Source organism: Stegostoma tigrinum, chromosome 23, assembly GCF_030684315.1.
Source record: "Stegostoma tigrinum isolate sSteTig4 chromosome 23, sSteTig4.hap1, whole genome shotgun sequence".
NCBI classification, from domain to species: Eukaryota; Metazoa; Chordata; class Chondrichthyes; order Orectolobiformes; family Stegostomatidae; genus Stegostoma; species Stegostoma tigrinum.
This window is the reverse complement of record NC_081376.1, coordinates 33,348,292-33,370,226: the sequence shown is the minus strand read 5'-3', so window position 1 is coordinate 33,370,226 and position 21,935 is coordinate 33,348,292. Positions and strand designations below refer to the sequence as shown.

At 39.5% G+C, this 21,935-nt stretch overlaps 1 protein-coding gene across 3 annotated transcripts in view; it reads left to right on the top strand.

Moving 5' to 3' along the window:
• The window catches only part of capn15 (calpain 15), a 281,287-nt gene that overhangs the window by 254,607 nt on the left and 4,745 nt on the right, over positions 1–21,935 (top strand). For all 3 annotated transcript variants that reach the window (XM_048552366.2, XM_048552365.2, XM_059654055.1), the window contains 7 exons: positions 2,982–3,165; positions 6,760–6,983; positions 7,879–8,004; positions 8,513–8,665; positions 19,078–19,239; positions 20,106–20,356; positions 21,574–21,740. In XM_048552366.2, the coding sequence (XP_048408323.1) occupies positions 2,982–3,165; positions 6,760–6,983; positions 7,879–8,004; positions 8,513–8,665; positions 19,078–19,239; positions 20,106–20,356; positions 21,574–21,740 (1,267 nt within the window). The remainder of the gene's footprint in view (positions 1–2,981; positions 3,166–6,759; positions 6,984–7,878; positions 8,005–8,512; positions 8,666–19,077; positions 19,240–20,105; positions 20,357–21,573; positions 21,741–21,935) is intronic.

Below are 21,935 nucleotides of genomic sequence, written 5' to 3'. Positions count from 1 at the left end.
AAAGAAGAAATTCCACTTCGCCTCAGATGTATTCTGAGATTATGGTATCTCATCCTAGATTATACCACAAGGGGAAATGGCATTTTTGCATCTGTCAAATCGCCGAAGAATCCAGTATGTTTCAATAAGCTTGCCTTGCATTCTTCTATATTCCATTGAGTACAGGCCAAATCTACTCAACCTCTCTTCATAAAACAGTCCCTCCATATCTAGTATCAGCCTGGTGAGCCTTCTGTATACTGCCTCCAATGCCAGTATGTCTTTATTTAGTTAAGGGGCCCAAAATTGTCCATGGCATTCCAGCTTGATCGGACTAGTACCTTGTGTAGTTTGAGGAAATCTTTTCAACTTTTACACACCATTCCCTTTGAAATAAAGGTGAAGTTCCACTTGTCTTCCCTGTTACCCCTGTTGAAGTCATGTGCTAATTTTTTGTGATTCATGGTGGAGGACTCCCAAATCCCTCTGTATTGTAGTTCTCTGCATCTTACTCTATTTAGATAATGTTCAGCTCCTCTATTCTTCCTGCCAAAGTGCAGTACTTCACATTTTTCCACATTATATGCATAACTTATCTATACCCTTATGCAGCATTTTTATCATCCTAAGTAATTGCCTTCCCATCTATTTTTGTGACATTTGCAAACTTGACACAAGTACATTGTTACAGAGAACGGGGATTGAACCTTTCTAATAATTAAACCCGAAATATCCAGAGAAGCTCGCCTTGCCTTTATAATCTGTTAAAAAGAGTGGTTAAACAAAAGAAAATCCCTGATGTTCACTTTATAAGTAAAAAGTAACAACTTACTTATTTAACCCTAACAGCGAACAAATTAACAGTAACTAACAAATTGAACAATTCCCCCTTAACTACTAACTATCCCCTAACTGAACTAAATGCTACTGGTATGCTGCTCCAATAAACATAAGTCCTACTTATATAAACCCAAGTAATAAGAAAATACGTTAAAACTTAGCCTCTCAAAATCTATAAGCCTCTCCTGCAGTTTTCCAGTCATATAACTTTCTTCTGCTGTTTTTAGTCATAAACACCTTTCTTTCACTGATCCAGCTGTCAGGGATGTTTTCTCTGTGAAGTCTTCTGTGATGACTCTTAGCCAGAAGAGTCATGCACCTTTTATGGGTAGATGGTACTTTTTTACAGAGCTTGGTGATTTCTTATGAGAGCTGGATGCTTATTTCTCAGATGATAGTTCGCTCTCGCCCCAACTTTCAAAAATCTTCGCCTTATATACCTTGGATGACATATCAACTTTCTTATAATTGGTCCAAGGTTGTCAAAACCATCAGATTTAAATTCAGGTTTTCAGTCACTAAGTGCTTAGTTTAAATTAATTGGCTCTTTCCAGCCGGTTGCCAAAACATCAAATCAAGCCTGAGGTTTCCAGTCACACAGCCAATTGATACATGTTTCAATTTCAGAACTGGCTGTACATCTTCAGCCACAGACAGACATTTTTTTTCTCTCCGGAAAAATCTTGAAGCTTAGAAAAGCACTTTACCTCTTAAAAGAACTCTTTCTTCTTCCACTCTTTCTCTTTTTTTAACAAATAAATTCTAGCTTCTGGCCTTCCAATTCACGATTACTCTACACAACTCTGTAACAGCTTCCTAATCCAAGTTATTAATATAATTTTGTAGATAATTATGGCCCCAGTATTAATCCCTGGGGCACACCGCTAGTTCTAGTTTGCCATCCTAAAAATGCAGTCCTCTCTCCCCCCACCCAGTATCCAAACTTGCTGTTGTCAATTAGCCAATCCTTGTCCAAACTAATTTACCACCTCCAATTCCATGGGCTCTTATTAAATATCTCTGAAAATCCAAATATATTGCATCCACTACTTCCCCTTTATCCATTCTGCTTGTTACCTCCTTAAATAATTCCAGTAAATTTGTCAGACCTGATTTCCCCTTCATGAAGCATGCTGACTCTGCTAAATCATTTCGAGAGGCTGATATTTGCATAATCCTTCTGAATTTGCTCTGCAGCCTCAATGTCAACAACGACTTGTAATCTTTTGAATTTTTTCATCAATGCAGTCACTGCAAGTAGATGCCAATACCTGCTGCCCTGATCATACTGACTTTGGATCTCTCTCCTGTGGTGCTGTGTTTCTTATACCACAGGTCTCAGCTCTGCGTTGATGGAATCGGGAAATAAAAGGAAAAAAATGGAAACTTTTCCAATTGTAGTGTGCAACTTTGCTGCTATATGACTAAAAGAGAACCACAGGAGAAGCCCAATAATAGAAATAGTACAACAAGCAAAGCCTTTTTTGGCCTGTTGCTGCTGTGAAGCTGAGATTATACAATGTCTAGCGAATCTATCCAAGCATGAGTTAGAGGTTCCTGCAAGTAGACCTTCCTGTTGTCAACTATTAAATCAACTGCAGTATAAGATGTTGCCCTGGGTAATATGTCATATCACCCCCTAATTCAGCTCTGCTGCCAGGACAGTGGGACGGTAAAATGAGCAGCTGGAAGCTGATCACTACCTGTAAATGTTGGCTGAACTCTGATGGCACTGGAGGGAGGTTACATTATCTCCCTGCGCCCAAATGTCCATTCAGTGCTGCTACAGAAGAAAACCTTTAGCCATTTTCAAAGTCAGTTTAGTTTTTGTTAGGATGTTAAAAAGGTAAGGAGGATTGGTACATTTATTTTTTTAAAATAAAAGTTGCAAGTGTGGAAATTTTGAAGAAAAAGAACAGTCTGGTCAGTCAGCATCTGTCAAATAAAAAGTTTTGGACCCTAACTTATTAGGGTCATTTTTCTGTTTGTATCATCACTTTTTTTCTAATGCTGCTGACCTTAAAATAAACAGCTATTTCATTTTCTTCAGTTTTGTGGATTATCTCTTTCCTAGAGTGTGTTTTGTCCTGCTCTTGGGACGTGTAAAATCCTGCAGTTCAGTTTTGTGGCTTCTCTGAGTGACCTTTTGCACTCTGTGCCAGGTTTTTGAGTGCACTTGCTGTGCTTGCTGAGCGGCCTGAGCTGGTGGAGAGGGTGATGATAACCCGGACTATCTGCCACGAGGGAGCCTATCAGGTACGGCTGTGCAAAGATGGAACCTGGATAACGGTGCTAGTGGATGACATGTTACCGTGTGATGAATACGGCTATCTTCTCTTTTCTCAGGTAAGAAGGTGTTCTGCTACATTCCTAATCAACAACATCAAGACCTGCCTGGAGCTAACTGTAAATTTTTAAAATGCTTATCTACATTTACAGTTTAGTAGGGTAATACTGGAAAATTTTAGACTATTTTGATATTCCGTACAATGAGAAGAGTTGTACAATGTGATTTCTTAGAAATGAACACAGAGTTTTATTGGTGCTGTAAGCCAGTTGCTGTTTTTCTTAAAATCAAATGATTTCAGAGAATTAGGTAGGCATAACATTCAAATAGAAGGGAAATATGGTTTATTGCCGCAATTACTGAAAGGACTAGCGCCTATGCTAGTCGTGGTCTCACAACCAACTCCGAAAGTTCTGTTTACAGACAATCAGAGTGGGTGAAGAAGACACTACAGTCGCTCCTGAAATCCTGTTTCTTAGGAGTCCCTGAAAACTTGATTGAGTTTCCAAATAATAGTATTTCTGTCTACCTGGAAGTAATGGACTATAACAAATCCTTAACAACTCAAATCCAAGGTGAATGGAATCCGAACTGGACATTTATCATCAGTCTAAAGCTGTCAGGGAAATGGCTTCAGCATCAGAAAATTTCAGCAGACATGAGAATTTATCTTGTTTTTATCTGTGTTTTCAGACATTTGGCCTCTGGGAGTTTTCCCCTTTTGCATATTTTGCATTTCTTCAGAATGTTCTGAAGAAGGGTCACTGGACCCAAAGCATTACCGTTAAGTTCTGTCCACAGATGCTGCCAGACTGAGATTTTCCAGCGATTTCTGTTTTTGTTTCAGATTTTTCACATCTGCATTTCTTTCAGTTTTTTGATGATTTAATCTCCATTTTAAGCTCAAGAGAGAAGCTGTTTGCTGTCAATACTAGAGCATTCAACTCCAACTGCAACTACTCCAATAATGAAGCAGCTTTTGTGGTCTTGAGTAAAACTTGCCTTAGACTCATAAGTGTTAGGTAATGTTTATAGGTGCCAGGCATTGACTGTTTCCAACAACTATCTCCCTTAACCTCGAAAGGCACCGCAATTTCTCAGTTCCTCCTAGAAAATCAAGAAAACAATCACTGACCAGAAATTTCGCTGGACCAATCGTATCATAAGCAAAAATGAATAGATGAATGAGACACAGGCTGTGACAAATGACTCACCTTTTTAAGAAAGAAGTGAATAGATTCTGATTAGATGGGAGAACTGAAAGTTGTCGAGTTAGTTGGGAATGTGGAATTCTGAATGTAAACCAATCAGCCCTCTTGATTAAAAGATCTTGTTAAATTGTGGAGTAGGCTCATGAGGGCAAATGGACTATTCTGCTCCTACTTTGTGTGGTTTGTATGTACCTCTTGACTCCTCCAGCTTCTCAATCTTAAACTGTAACACAGAAGGCACTCCTGCCTTTAGGACAGAGCAAACTGCTTGTTGGACACCCCCACTCCATCTCTGGGTCAGTAGCCATCCCCTCATCACAAGCACACTGGCTGCCAGGTATAGGTTCTACAAAATGCAGTGAAGCAACTCACCAAGAACACTTCAACGGTAACCCCCTCCCATGAAACATATACAACCTTTACAATAGAGAGGGAGAAAGCAGCAATGTGATGGGAACATAAACACTTCCAGGTTCTCCCTAGATAATGCACACTGACGTGTAATGCTGTTACTAAAGTATTGCTGAAGAAAAATCATTGAAAAGAATAATTAAGAGTAGTGCTACCATCTTCTGCAGTGAAGTCTGCAGCAGTTCGGGTGAAGGTCAGTTGCTTTCTTTGAGCACAGTAAGAGCACACAATAAATGTGACCATGAAGCCATCACCCACATCCTGAGAACAAATGACAAAACATCCCTGAGTTTTCTGCTGGAAAGGTAAGTAGCAGATCTCAAGCCCAGAACATTATGAAAGGGAAAAAATTGTACTTTCAAATAGAAATGAGTCAGAAGGGTGATTATATGTTGCAGTTTTGGGAAGATCCCTCATTTTTGGGAATAGTTTTCATTGTGTGAATCATTGAAGTGTTGGTAAAGTAAAATGTCACTGCCCATGGAATTTTTTTTAAATCCTTTCACATCCTGCACATCCTAACTTTAGTTAGGAACTGAAATGCCCCCAGTCGAAGAATTCACATATCCACGTTGTGTCTCCATCGTTTATGTACAGAGTGTTTCCTACATTACGAAAGCTGCCACCTGCAAAGTGCTCAGGTAATTCCATCCTGCTGTGCAAAATTGCTTAAATATCAGAAATAGACCGCAAACCCATTTCCTGGCTATAATTCTCTCCCTGCAGCCAGTGTCTACACTTGGAATCATTGAGAAATTGACATAATTTTTGTACATAGGAAGGGTATAGCAGGAATCTCAAATAATGATTTTCCGTAGCATGGAGTAGCACAAGGGGCAAATCAGAAGCTGTAAAATAAAGTTAGTGCTTTTAAAATGACAACTGATGAATTGAATGGTGCAAACTTATTGATCTGCACACATTAATTTCCATTAAGTCTATTAAATGTACAAGATCATTTCAATCAAAAACTAAATGACAGGAACATTGAATGTGAAAGTAAGAGAGCAAGTGATGCACAGTGCCGGATATTCACCAGCAGTAGCATTTTTAGACCAACGGTAATTAGAAAGCTTACATTTTAACCAACAACAAGATGAACTATATTCTAATTCCCTTAATTAAAAAAGTCTTCATAACAGTTGGTTCTTGCTCCAAATCTCCCTTCTCCAACTTCCTGTTCATTTTTTTAGTTCCTGTATCAGTTCAATTCAGTGCAGAGTTTCTACCTTAAAAACAGCAGAAAAGTATGACAACCTGTAATGTAAGTGCAAGATTTTCAATTCGTTCTGCTTCATCAACCTGGATCTTGTCACTCACGTTGGATTAATCCCAGTGGTTCAGTACACTCATTGCTTGCTAATGACAGGATAATACTTAACATTTCCAGTACAATGCCAAAGTTTCTGTCTCTTATTTCTGCTCTTCCCCATTGAAAGATGTTGAACTGTTGAGCATTACTGAGGTTCAGCTGTGCACATAGGCAGAAACAGGATCTTTTATCAAATTGGGGCAATAGCTTCTGGTGTTTGTAAGATGGATTATTATTTAATTTTTAATACAAAATAATTCTGCAAGTTGAAGCACTCCATTGTACATCACACTCAGCTACAGATACAATCCTCCTTAAACCCTGAAACAAGCCGTGTTTAAAAGGTTGAATGCATAAATGTGGCTTACCGCTTACAACTCACATGACAATTTACAATTATCAAGGTGTACAGCATTAAACTTTTGGACCCATTTTCACTTGTGCTGATTGTTGGGAAAATTTTGAATTTCTGCAGGTAACTTTAGCAAGTGCTTTAAGCTGTCAAGACTCTGGTATTCTTTATCTAAGTGTCTGCCTCTCTGTTCGTTTAAGACATTCCTTTAAACCTGTCTTAAACTTTTGACCATCTTACCTTATGGGTTATCATCTGTTCTTGTTAACTCTGGGGTGCATTCCTACTTTAAAGATACTGTTTAATTATATGTTTTTAGTAAATGCTCTGTCTAGTGTATCTAACAATGCTTTTCTGTTGTGAACAGGCCCAGAGGAAGCAGCTGTGGGTTGCACTGATTGAGAAAGCTCTAGCTAAGCTCCATGGCTCTTACTTTGCCCTGCAGGCTGGGCGGGCCATTGAAGGTCTAGCCACTCTGACAGGCGCCCCTTGTGAGAGCCTCATGCTCCAAGTCAGTTCAACTAATCCACGTGAAGAACCCATTGACACAGATCTCATTTGGGCCAAAATGCTGAGCTCAAAGGAAGCTGGGTAAGCAAAATGTACACACGTGTTCTTAAGATGGGTCACTGGACCCGAAATGATAAAGCTGATCTCTCTGTACAGATGCAGCCAGACCTCCTGAGATTTTCCAGCAATTTCTGTTTTTCATTCAAATTTTTAGCATCCACAGTCATTTTGCTTTTTTTTAACATACATTGGATTTGAGTGAATATAAATGTCAGTGTACATTTTACCAATGTGTAATTTGTGATTCTTCGCTGGATTTTTAATATTGAGTATCCGTAATATTGAGTATCCGTATACAGGTGCGCTTGTTGTTTAGTTTGAATTAGAATTCCATATTAAATAAAAGATTCTAGGATTGGCTATCCCAGAGCTTCCAATCTTGAACAGCAGACATATGAGTTAACTGGAAGTCAGTACAGGATGTTGCTTCAGTGTTCAGTGATGTATATCATAGTATGACAACATTGTCATATATTCCTGTCTGATCAGTGGCAACTGAAGTTTTATTTTACCAAGTTTATTTTAATAGCACACCAAGTATTCAATAATATTCTGAAACTATCAGATTGTAACATTCTCCAGGAAATAAAGTGATCACAGAATAATACGATGAAAACGTGGAAGACAGCCATTTGGAGTACTGTGTATACACTGCCACTTTGATAGAGTGATCCAATTAGGATTAATTGCCTGAACTTTCCCAGCAGAAAGTCCCCACCTCTGCCAACAAAATGTGTCCCCTAGCCTCTCAAACAGGGTAACCTGCTGTGATACCCAGATCCACAGGATAAATCCAAATCAGCATTGAGGCCATTTTAAAAAAAAATATTATCCCAGCTTCTACTCCTATCCATGCACACTTTTCCCTAAATATTTCCATTGACATGTGTAACCTTTTCCTTTCTCAAATGTTTAGGTTTTTGATGGGTGCTTCCTGTGGAGGTGGCAACATGAAAGTGGATGACACAGTGTATGAAACCATGGGCCTGAGGCCCCGCCATGCATATTCCATCCTGGATGTCAGAGATGTGCAAGGTTACAGGTGAGGGACTTGGTGACCGAACACACACATTCCATCTGCTGCAGTGTAACAAGCTACAAAACTAGTTTACTTTGATGCCCCTACTTAAGGAGCAGGCACTTCATGACCATGCTCATTTTCTCCCTACTTAGTTTGACCATTCCCTATTTCTGTAACCTGAGTCAACCCTCTGAGAATCTCAGTACTCCTCCAACTCTGGCCAGTTACCCATCCTTGGGGCATCTTTGAGGGTTAAGTGCACAATAGAATCAGTACTGTGCCTTTTTTTGTATTAGTGGTCTTAACACCCTACAAGTAATCTTTACAATTTGCAAAAAGCCTTTTGAGGTATTTTCCTGTGCAAAGGATCTGGTCCCAGTGTACCTTTTGGAAGATTGTATCGTTACGGCAGACATTTAAAAGGATGCATTGCATATAAAGCTACACCAAATGCTAAGTCCTTGGAATACTAGACTCAGTTCAGAAATGGAAAATGATGTTTGAATCTAATGTCTGTGTCTCTGCTCAGGCTGTTGAGACTACGGAATCCGTGGGGCCGCTTTTCATGGAGTGGAAACTGGTCAGATGATTGGCCACATTGGCCGGATCACTTACGACATGAACTGATGGCACATGGGAGCAGTGAGGGTGTCTTCTGGATGGAATACAATGACTTTATCAAGTAAGAGGACAGGTTTTGTATGAATTGTCAAACCCATTTTTCTGTTCACCTAGACAGAAGGTGTAGTGAATCAAAGTTTCAAGTGTGCCATCCAAAGTACCATTATGCCATGAACTGTCACACACGGTATCATAAAATATTCAAAACTAAATTAATTGAAAGATTCGAAGATGGAAGTTAGAGACCTGGATCAAAGAAAGAGCATTGTATTTGTCACAAGAAGTTTCAGGCCAGTGAGACTGTGTCGGTGGCAGAATCTTTTAAATTGCATGGTATTAGATAGTGAATGCACATCTACAGTGTATGGAATAGATTGACTAAATGGTACCTACACTCTGGATAATAAGAATTGGAGAAAAGTTAAAAATTTGAGTTCTACCAGTTTCACATTTGGTGATAGCACACTAACACCTTTAAAAATAAATAGTCTGTCCTTGTAAAATAGCATATATTACCATAGATAAAGTATCTGGTGAAATACCATAGATATTAAGCAAGCCATTGATTTTTAAAAAAAGCACAGATGAAAATGAATATGGAAAATGGCAAAGGTAACATTCTTGGAAAATCTGTGTATTAGCAATTTTCACAATCGGGACACTGCTGTATTTCTTTAATGGAATATAACTTCTCCACCAAAGAAATTAAAGTATTATTGACCTCCAGAGCCAGAAATTTAGAAGAGAAAAAGTCAATTGTGTTAAAATAACACGGACAATTTGGCCATCTATCCTGTACAGAGTTTAAGAAATTTTACTGGCCTTTGTAAGAATTTGGGAATATAGATGAATGATAAGTTATTAGAAGAAATAAGTGATAGATGTGAAATTAGTAACAAATACTGAAGGACACTGTCACAGCCCTCAGTAAGCATGCCCTTTCAATGAGGTTCAGTGGCTAAGGTAGTGGGATAAAAGAAAAAAAAGTTTCTTTTTATGTTGCAGATGTAAATCCTGTAGATTTGGTAACCAGAGTTTGCTAGTTGACAATAACACATAGTAAAGGTTTAAAAATTTGTGGATACGGAAATGGAAAAGGGGATCAGACTTTGACGTTTGACAAAATTTCTTACTAATAATGGGGGTGGAATTTGTTAGCGAAGAATTTATATATGTGCAAATATGAACATGATAGATATGAATATGGCAGCAAAAAGTGCTTTTGATAATAGAGTGTGTGAAAAGAACTACATCGTAATAGATGAAATGGTTCATAAAATGTTGGCAGATCATCTAAACCATAAATTATTATCTGCTTAAGCATGGGCCGTCCATGAGAAAAGCTTACTGCAGATGGTCAGAAGATGTATTCCATTTCAATTTGTTTTTGGCAGAAATCCAAATATTCCTAAAGTCAGCAATAAGTGATCAGTCCCTAGCTTGAGAAGGGATGATAATAAGTTTTACTTTTTTTTTGCATTTTAATGCACTTCATGCAGGGAGCAAGGCTTTTGTTTCGAACAGTGTATGCTCAGATTTCTAACCCTGGATGATCCAGAAGGAATAAAATTCATCATTTTAAGGATGCCTCACATACTAATCCTCCCTTTTAGATTTTCAAGTACAAAAGGATTCATTATATTTTTATTGGAGTGAAAAATGCCCATTAGCTTGGAATTTAAAAAAAAAATCGAAAGTCCCTTAGCTGCAATGGCAATGGAAGTGACAGATATGGCAATGAATTTAAAGTATTTTAAGAGAACTATATATGCACCAGCTGGGGGAAAATATGCTTATAGAATGTTTCTATTGATAGTAATTTTCTCTGGGATAATTCCCATATGACTGAAGACCACTCTAACTCAGTTCCGTTGGAATATTGTAATCTGTGCACGAATATTATAACCTACTCAGCTGATATAGGGATATAATGAGAATTGATTCACATAATATTCTGTTCTGCACATTGCCTCCATACAGCAGAAGTATGGATAGATAGTCAGTAAAGCTGACACTAATTGGGAAAGCTCAGGAAGAGAATTCTCTAGCCACATTGTCTTGGTGTTTAATGTTGTTGCTTCAAAGATAATTTGGTTATAGTTTACTTGCCTTTTCTGTAAAGCATTTTGTGTGGTGGAGGATGATTCAAAATAAAACAAGAGGCATAACAATGCATTTTTATATTCACCCTTTTGAGTCTGTGTACGCTCTGCTATGATTTCTGATGTTGGCTAGATTCCTTGGTAATCAGCCATTGTCCTTTATAACTCCAAGTTAACTGGAATCACACTTGCAAATGATAGCTCTGAATTGAATGCATGCTTTGCAATGAGATGAAATAACATAGAACAATACAGCGCAGAGCAGGCCCTTTGGCCCTCAATGTTGCGCCGACCTGTGAACTAATCTAAGCCTATCCTCCTACACTATCCCATCATCATTCATCTGCTTATCCAAGGACTGTTTAAATGCCCCTAATGTGGCTGAGTTAACTACATTGGCAGGCAGGGCGTTCCACGCCCTAACCACTCTCTGAGTAAAGTACTTGTGTAATGGAAGTGTTCTATAAGTAATTAAAGCTTTTGCTCGTTTATGTATGACCTCTGCGCAGCTTACTGGGTTAGAACATTAATGTTGAGATCTATGCAAGAATCCAATCCAGACCTATATGCCAGTGGCTGCTCAAAGATGGAACACGAAGGATGACTTCAAGGTGGTTCTTTTTTCCTTTTTTTTCCTTTCCCCATTCATTTATGGGACACAGGCATCATTGATTATCCCAGCATTTATTGCCCATTCCTAACTGTACTGGAGAAGCTGGTGGTGAGCCTGAACTGCTGCAGGGCTCAAAGTGTAAGAACACCGACAATGTTGTTAAAAAGGGAATTCCAGGATTTTGATCCAACAACTGAGAATGGACAGTGATATAGCTCCAAGTCAGCATGGTATGTAGTTTTGAGGGCCACTTTCAGATGGTGGTGTTCTTGAGCATCTGCTGCCATATGCTTTTATATGGGAGAGTTGCAGGTTTGGAAGGTGCTGTCTTTGAGTTACTGCAGTGCATCTTGTATGTGTTACACACTGCTGCCACAGTGTTAGTGGTGAAAGGATAAATGCTGAAAGTGGTATACGGAGTACCAAACAAGCAGGCTGCTGTCTTATAGATGACTTCAAGCTTCTCACGTGTTGTCGGAGCTGTACTCATCCTAGAAAGTGGTCACTATTCCATCACATTGCTGACTTACGCCAGTTAATGAATTAGTCATTACAGATTTCCTAGCCTCTAACGACCTCGTATAGTATTTATGTGGCTGGTCCAGCTTATGGTCTTCAATGACACCCGGGAACATTGATTGTAAGGGAGAAATGGCTAGATAACGTATTGTTGGAGAGGGTCTGCGTTTGTGTAGCAAAAATACAACTTGACACATCAGTCCAAGCCTGAAGGTTGTACAGGTCTTCCTGCGTATGGATATAGTCCACTTTAATATCGGAGGTACCATGAATGGTACAAAACAAATATACAGTCATCAATGAACGTTCTTATTTTTGACTTCATATTGGAGGGAAGCTGATCATTGAATTAGCTGAAGATGGTTGGGCTTATGACACAGCTCTGAGGAAATCATGCCATGATATCCTGAAACTGAGTTGATTGACCTCCAAAAAAAATCTCAACTGATTCTCAATGAATCTAGTTTTACAAGAGTTCCTTGTTGCCATACTCAGACAGATGCTGCCTTGACATGAAAGGCAATCACTTTCACTTCATCTCTGAAGTTCCGATCTTTGCTTCGTGTTTGGACCAACTCTGTAAATGCAGTCAGGGGCTGAGTGACTCTGGCAAAACCCAAACTGAGCATCAATGAGCAAGTTATTCCTTTGCAAGTGCCATAATGGCACTGTTGATGACCCAACCATCACTTTGCTGATGTTTCAGAGTATACTGATAGGACAATAACTGTTTGGTTTGAATTTGTCCTGCTTTTTGTGAGCAAGATGCACATGGGCAGTTCTACACTGTCAGCTAAGAGCCAGAATTGAAGCTGTATTGGAATAGCTCGTCTTGGACTATGGTCAGTTATGAAGCACAAGTACTTTTGCCAGAAGATTCTCAGGGTCTAAAACTCCTTGCAGTATCAAGTGCCTTCAGCTGTTTCTTAATATCATTTGGAATTAATCAAATTGGCTGAAGACTTACATCTGTAATTCTGGAAACATTAACCACTCAGCACATCTGGTTGAAGATAAATGCAATTAGTACATCTTTGTCTTTTGTACTGATATGGTAAGGTCTCATCGTTGAGAGCGGGGATATTTGTCTAGCCACCATTTCCTGCTGTTTAATTGTTTGCTTTCTGTCACAACTGAATGAAGTAGGACTGCAGAGCTCGGAGCTGATCCATCGTCATGGGATTGTTTACCCTTGTTTTTATGTGTTGTTTCCACTGTTTAGCATGCAGATAGTCCTGTCATGACAAATGGGGATGACAAGGCCCAGCAGAAGGGAAAAAATAATTGGGCAAAACAAGCCAGAGATGGTGCTAAGAATTGCTGTGCCTGTAATTTTATTCTGGAGCAGCTCTGATTTATGTTTGGCCTCCTGCATAGTCACAAGCTGGAAAATTTGTAGTTTATTTTGAAAGACCCAGGCTATAATCAAAGTGTCATCCAAACTCAACTCCTGATAAACCTTTCGAACAAATGTACATATAGATATGCAAATTAAGAGCCAGACCATCCAAAATGAATCCTGAGATCCCTTGAGATCTTTAAGTGTGTCAGTTGAGCCATCTCTAGCTCTTCTAAACTCCACTAGATACAAACCTGGCTTATCCAATCATTCCTCATTAGGCAACCCTTCATTCCAGGTGCAGTAGTATTAGGAACTGCCAATGCAGGAGAATCCGAGATAACACGGTGTAGAACTGGATGTACACAACAGGCCAAGCAGCATCAGAGGAGCAGGAAAGCTGATGTTTTTGGTCGAGACCCTTCTTCAGACAAGTTTCTGCAGAACTTCTCTGCTTTTATTTTCAAATCCCTTAAAATAAATTATAATATTCTGTTTGTCTTCCTAATTACTAACTGTACCTGCAGAGAAAACATTTGCGATTTATGCACAAAGACACCCAGATCCTTCTGCATTGCAGAGCTCTGCAATCTTTCTCTGTTCAGATAATGTGGTTTTTTTAATTCTTCCTGCCAAAATGGATATTTTCATGTTTTCCCACTCCACTTGTCCCATATTAGCTCCTGTCTTAACAAATCTATATCTTTTTGTAGTCTGTTTATGTTCGCCTCACGACTTCGTTTCCTATGTATTCAATATAATTTGGCAACTGTACATTCTGTAATTTCATCAATGTCATTTATATAAATTTTAAACAATTGAAGTCCTAGCACAGATCCCTGTGGCAGACTGCTCATTACACCTTCCCAACTTAAAAGGTTTGTGCTTACTGTCTGCTTCCTGGTGGCCAGTCACTTGATACAAATGTCCTACCTTCTACATCATGAGATTTTAGTTTCCATGATAAGTTTTGATACTGCACCTGATCAAATACCTTCTGGAAATTTGAGTGCTGCATATTCACTAGTTCCTATTTATCGGCAGTCCATGTTACCACTTCAAAGAATTTCAAGAGATAGGTCAAACATGATTCTTCTTTCTCAAAACAATGTTGATTCTGCCTGATCACCTTAAACTTACCCAAGTGTCCTGCTATAACTTCTTTAATGATAGCTTTTTCAACAACTTCCCTCTGACAGATGTTAAGCTAACTGACCTATAGTTTCTTGATTTCTGTCTGCCTTTTTAAATAAAGGTTATCTTTGAACCTGATGAAATTGCTGAATTTAGGGAGTTCTAGAAAATTGAAACCAATGTATCAACTTTCCTCACTACCTCTTTAAGACCCTAGATCAAAGTCCGTCAGGACTTGGATTTTTTTCAGCCTGCAGCGCCAACAATTTACTCAGTACCGCACCTCTGATGACTATGATGTTCCTCCGTCCCTTCTATTTCCTGAGTTAGCCCTACTTCTATAATGTTACTTGTGTACATTGTAAAGAAGACTGATGCAAAATACCTTTTGAGTTCATCTGCTATTTCCTTATTTTTTAATATTAACTCTCTGGTCTCACTTTCTAAAAGATCAAAACTCACTTTGTTAACTCTTTCCCCCTAAATATAGGAATTCTTACAATCTGTTTTTATATTTATGCCTTGCTTTTACTCAGACTCTAATTATTCCCTCTCTAAGTTTTTTTTGGCCATCCTCTGCTTTTTTTTAAATACTCTGTCCAATCTTCTGACCTTGCATTTGTCTTCGCACAATTATCTACTTTTTCTCTCGGTTTGTTACTATCTTAAACATTTCTAGTTAATCAAAGATGGCAGGTTCCTCCCCTGAAATTTTTCTTTCTTGTTGGAATGTGTCTAGTCTGTGTATTCTGAAGTATCCCCATTATATGTCTGCCATTCATTTCTATTTGCCTACCTTTAATACCCAACTTGCAGATTCCCCTTAGTTAGCTCTGTTTATGCTATAATAATTCCCCCATTTAAATTTATGTTATATTCTTGGTCCCACTCCTCTTGCCCTCAAACTGAATGTAAAATGGTTGCCTCTACCTTGGTGCCATGAGATCATTAATTTATCATATCTCGTGGCTCAATACCAGATCTAGTATAGCCTGCTCTCTAATCAGTTCCAGGATACACTGTTCTAAGAAACTATCCCAAAAACATTCTAGGAAGTCCTCAGTTTTGCTAACTTTGCCCATCTGACTTTTCTAGTTGATATGGAAATTAAAATCTCCCATAAATAACACTGTGCCTTTCTGACAAACTCTCATTACTGTTAAGTTCTGAAGAAACGTCCCTGAATCCAAAACGTTAACTTTGATTTCTCTCCACAGATACTGCCAGACCTGCTCAGCTTCTTCAGTAATTTCTGTTTTTGTTTCAGATTTCCAGCATTTGCAGTTCTTTATTTTATTCTCATTATTTATTCCTTTATGCTCCATCCTATTTTGTGGTTACTGTTATGGGACTGCATACCACTTCCACTGACAACTCATCTTTATCGTCGCTCATTTGTAGCCAAACTGTTTCCATATCTTGGTATCCAGAACTTAGTTCATCCCTCTGTCTGTATTGTGCTAATGCCATCATTAACTTACAAAATCTCTCCTCCACATATTTCTACTTTTTTGTCATTCCTAAATGTTCTGTACCCTTCATGATTTAGGTCCCTATCCATACCATCTTGCAACCATATCTTTGTAATGGCTACTGGATCGCAGTTATTCAACTCCATTTACACTGTCAACTCAGCTGTCTTGTTTTGACAGCCATGTGCATTCAGATACAGTGTATTTGATTTTATGGTTTTCCTGGCTTGATAAATTCTAGTTTTATTTTGACTCTTAGATGTGTTCTCTCTAGCCTTTTCTGTATCAATACCTTTCTCTTTGGCCTTGACTCTACTCTTTGATTTACTACATTTTTCCAAATTTGATCTAAAGACCATTCCTCACAGGTGTGATTGCAAAGTGTCTAAGTAACGTTAAACCCCAACCCACTTCTTTTCGGGGTCAATATAAGTAATCAGATCTGCTGTCATGCACAGAAGGAATTAGGATTGTTGCTGTTTTCAGATTAAGCAGCAATAGAAAGAGGAAAAGGATTTAATTACCTCCAAGTGTTGGCATGGAATAAGGGATGGTGAACAACTGAATACCTCCACACATTGCTGTAGAACATCAGGGGTAGAAATTCAATGAGGGAAAATTGACCAAAGTATGTCTGAGCAAAGGGTGGTGTACAAGCCGGAGATTTGACTGAGAGCAGAAAGATTCATAAATTCAGCAGGGTGCTTACACAACCTGGTCAGAGATTTGAAATGTGTAGTTTATATGTTGGCCATCTCCAAATCTACTCCCAAATCTCCCTGTCTTCCCTCTTCTGCACCAACTTATTGTTTTGTTGTAAAATATTCTGTCAGATTTTGCTCCATGGCTGTTGTTTGGGGCGTGTGCACAAAGAGACTGCAAGGAAAGATATTTTAACAGTCTATCATGTAGAACTTGTGGTTGATCTGCAAGTGTCATTAAACAACGGTATTTTGAGCTGGCATTAATAAAGTTATAGCAAATAAATGTGAAATCCAGTGTGCTCTATTTGCCAAAGCTTTTAGAACAGAACCAAGGTCAGTCCTGCATTTCAAGGTTTGTTAACTTCACTATATTTGTGTATCCAATGACGTCCCCTTTCATCCTTTCTTTAAGCAGTGTGATAAACTGTTGGCAAATAATTGTTACATAAATTAGATATGTTTACCCTTCGGATGGCTATTTCTTACAGCCAGTTGTTTAAAGAAGGAAATGGCAAGTTTTACAGCAAGGCTTCATAAACAGCAGATCAACAAAAAGCCAAGTGGTGCATTCTTTTGGCAGTACTAGTTAAGAGAGAAATGTTGGCCATTGCAATAGAAAAACTTTCTGCTGTTCTTGGGTTACCTCATTAATTCAGAGTTGAGATCTGCTTTCACCTATATGCTGCTGATGTCAAATTTTACCTCTGCACCACCTGTCCAGCGCTCTACTACCAATGTGCTGTCAGATTTCTTGTATAACATTCAGTCTTTGAGCCTGACCTCCTGCAGTTGAAGCCTGCAACAATGAAAGCGATCATCTTCAACATCTCTGATGAATTTTTAGTACCAAAACTGGTGGCATAGTAGACAGTGAAGAAGGTTTTCTAAGATTACAGAGGGATCTTGATCAAATGGATTAATGGGCTGAAAAATGGCAGATGGCGTTCAATGGGGATAAATGCGAGGTATTACATTGTGGTGCAACAAACAAGGGTAGGGCTTATATAATTAATGGTAGGGCCTTGAGTAGTCATAGAGTCATAGTTCACGGAAACAGACCCCTTGGTCCAACCAGTCCATGCCGAACATAATCCCAAAGTAAACTAGACCCACCTGCTTGCTCCTGACCCATTTCCCTCCGAAGCATTCCCATTCATGTATGTTTCCAAACCTCTTTCAAGTAGGGTGGCACAATGGCTCAGTGGTTAGCACTGCAGCCTCACAGCACCAGGGACCCAGGTTCAATTCCAGCCTCTGGTAACTGTCTGTGCGGAGTTTAAACATTCTCCCCATGTCTGCGTGGGTTTCCTCCAGGTACTCCGATTTCCTCCCACAGTCCAAAGATGTGCAGGCTAGGTGGATCGGTCATGCTAAATTGCCCGTAGTGTTCAGGGGTGTGTGGATTATAGGGGACAGGTTGGGGTGGAATGCTCCAAGGGGCGGTGTGGACTTGTTGGGCCGAAGGGACTGTTTCCACACTTAGGGAAGCTAATCTAATCTAATCAAGTAGTTTTACAGAACAAAGCGACCTAGGGATGCAGGTACATAATTCTTTGCAGTTTGTGTCAGGCTGGCTAAAAAGGCATTTGGCATACTTGCCTTCATTTGCTCGGTTCTCTGAGTAGAAGAGTTGAGAAGTCATGTTGAAGTCATACAGGACGTTGTTGGGGCCTCTTCTGGAATACTGTGTCCAGTTCCGGTCACTCAGTTATAGGAAGGATATTATCAGAAAGGATTTACCAGGCTGTGCCGAGTATGGCAGGTTTGAGTTATAAAGTAAAGCTGATTCGGCTGGGACTTTCTTCACTGGAACATAGGTGGTAGAGAGGTGACCTTATAGAAGTTTATAAAACAATGAGGGGTATAGATAGTGTTAACGGTAGTTGTCTTTCCCTAGGATGGGGGATTTCAAGACTAAGGGGCACATTTTTAAGGTGAGAGGAGAGAGTTTTAAGAAAAGACAAGAAGGGTAAATTTTTTTACACAGAGGGTGGTTTCCCTGTGGAATGAACTTCCTGAGGAAGTGGTGGATGTGAGTACAATTACAATGTTTAAAAGACATTTGGGTAAGTGTATGAATGGGAAAGGTTTGAAGGGATATTGGCCAGGAGCAGGCAGGTGGGACTAGTTTAAATTAGGATTTTGTTCTGCATGGACTGTTTGGACTGAAGCAACTGTTTCCATCCTGTATGACTCTATGACTCATTGCTGAATCAGCAAACTTATTCACTGACTAAAAGACCCACGAAGTCCAGACATGTTTTCATGTCCTAGATTTATTCCTGCTGTGCAGATCATTCCTCGTTATCTAGTGATGCTGATGGAAGTAATTGGAGCTGGGGACAAGATCAGGCTTGAGTTATGATGTGTTTATCCTTTCTCCCCTTCACAATAATGAAAAAGTTCATGAAGACACCGGGTAAGATTCTAGCTCTGTACAGTGGTCACAAGTGAAGCGCTGGTGATTATATTTATGGTTGAGACATATATGATGTTGTACTTCAGCAATGATTTGCCACCTTCTAATATGGAAGGCAAAGACAACAGTAGAACATTTTTCACTCCTCAATAATTTTGTTGTATTTTTCAGGTATTTTGATTCTGTTGATATTTGTAAAATTAACTCTGATTGGCATGAAGTCCGACTTATGGGGACATTTCCAAATCGGACCAATGGGCCAATAACTGTAACTGCACTGACTGTGCTTAATCTCACTGTGCTGGAGTTTCAACTCTTTCAAGAAGGAAGCAGGTAGGAAAGTCAGTGAAAATGTTTCTATTAACCACTGGACCAATTTTTCTCCCTGCATTCTTTTTGTTGTAATGTGTAGCTTATCATTTGCCACACTCATGTACATTCCTGTCAGAGATATCGCAAACAAAATCAGTTGATCATTCCCTGTCTTGTTGATCCAATTTACAAAATAGAACCATTGCATTGTGAATTGGATCATCAGAAGTCACCTGAAAAGTTATGTAGCATTACTAAAGTGAGAGCAAACTTTTCTGTAATGCAAGGCAATCAAGTTAGAAAAGACACTCAAGAAATTTTCCAGCAGCATACACACATCTCGTGGACAGAATTTTCAATTACATTGTGATGGTTACATAACAATTCACTGTATAACCTGGTACACTGGGATGCTACCCTTGGTATTGTTAGGATGGTTAGTAGGAATACCTGGTATTGCATTACCAGCACGAGTATAAACCCGCTACTTACCTGGATTCATAGAAAGAAGAGGAGGTCATTCAACCCTTTGCCTGTTGTTCATCTAGATCTGATCTGAATTAAATGTTTAGGAGACAGTGACTTTTTCTTTACTGCAAGACTGTATGCAAAGTTAAAGCATGCATAGATGCTGCAGTCTGTAAAAGAACTGGTATATTCAATATTTTCAACCCTTCTTGGCTACAAATTGACTGAACACCTGGTTTCTAGAAATGATACTACAGAGAAAAATTAGCAGAGCTTCCCTAAGTTTTTCTATTATTAATAGCATTTGCTTTGCTCCTCCTTTAAGTTGAGCAAACTCTTTACCCCTTTAGGTCCCAGTACCATGTTCAATGAAGTATTTGTGGCTGCTTGCCCTCTGACTCTTGCCACTTGTATCGCAGACGATCAGACACGTCAGATAGCCATTTGCTGGATCTGTGTATCATGGTGTTTCGAGCCTCGTTCTCCAGTGGTAACAAGCTGACCCTGGGCCGACTGATGGCACACAGCAAACGAGCAGTGAAGAAGTTTGTGGGGTGCGATGTGATACTGGAGCCAGGAGAGTATGCAGTTGTGTGCTGTGCATTTAACCACTGGCAAATGTCAGTGTCAGGCCTACCGTCGCCATCACTATCACTGTCACCAGCAACAGGTAAGGATTAGAAAGCCAGAAGCTGGATAGTGCCCCCACCTGAGCATTGTGGAATTACTGGACTGATTGCTGTAACAGCAGAGAATTCGACACCTAGTTTTAGGCAAGTCCCATGTCAGGAGCATTCGTCTAAACATAACAAGTGAGTAGAGAAAAGATAAAGAACGGGGTCAGATCAAGATCAGCAACTCTCCAAACGCTTCCAGTCCACAATACGAATATCTCTTCTAACAGGATAAGCACTGTGTTGTCCAACCAAGCACACAAGTAACAGAAGAAAGGTTAATTATGAAACTGAAAAAGTTTAATTTTTTTACACATTTTATAGTTGGCATGCAGGATTCTGCATTCTTATGCTTTTCTGATCTTAGTCGTACCAAAAGAAGAGCATGACCCAAGCATGCATTCAGGGTAAAGTCAGCTTGGATTTACTATCCTCACCATCCCTGGTTGTACCAACATCAGGCTGTTCCCTGATTACAGCAGCCCCAATGCCAGCCCAATCACTGTTCACTTCACAGCACAACCCCCTACCCCAAAATGTCTAACATGTCTACTGGTACAGTAACACAGCTCTGCTATCCATGTAATTATCCTTGATGTGGCTTGTAAACAAAACATCTTTGATAGTAGATAGACTAATCTCTGGGATTTAACACGCAAAAGTGCCTGAAAAATCACTATTGAGAAGCAGTGTGGTCTACTGCTTCCTCACCTGTGGGGCTCAGAAGATTTTCAAGCTCTGTGTTTCTGTCTCTGTGTTAATGAAATGTCTCCAAAGCAAGGATTTACCACCGCTTTTTCCGAATCTCACGGGCCTTGTGCGAACTGACAGCTGTGGCTCAGTGGGTACACTGTCTAAGATGGAAGCTCATGGATTTCAGTGCTACTGCAAACATTTGAGCACATAATCTAGGCTGACACTCCAGTGCCAGTACTGAGAGAGCGCTGCACTTTAGATGAGATAGTAAACTGTGGTCTTGTTTGCTTGTTCAGGTCCATGGAAAAGATGTCATGTCACTATTGGAAGAGGAGCAAGGAAGTTATCCCTTGTACCCAAGCCAATATTTATCCCTTAACCAACATCTCTCATCAGTGAAGGTTTCTTTATATGTGGCTTTGCTATTGTTCATGTAATGTTTGTAGCAGCATCTCATTGATCTCCATCAATGATGTACAGTTGGCTTCGCTCACGTGGCCTTCTTCCCTGCTCCTAGGTGTTTCAAGTCCTACCAGCAGTGGCCGATGTACTGCAGAGTTCCCTGGATACATATTGGCTGTGTATAGCTCCAAACCTGTCATGGTAGAACAGATCAACACTCAACCATCAACGCTGGCTGATGCAGTCATTCTGTTGACCGAGCACAAAGGAGAGAGGCATGAGGTAGGATAGTGCGTTGTAAGTAAGAGTCATTCTGGGCATTTCTGTGAATCTGGTCAGGTCACTGTCTCTGACCCACACAGTTCAGGAGAGTCCCAGATGGTGTAACATCACAATGTGAATTTCAAAAGCAGTTCATCAGAATGTGCTTCAGGACATGCTGAAGCTGTGCAAGACACTATGAAAATATAAGTTATT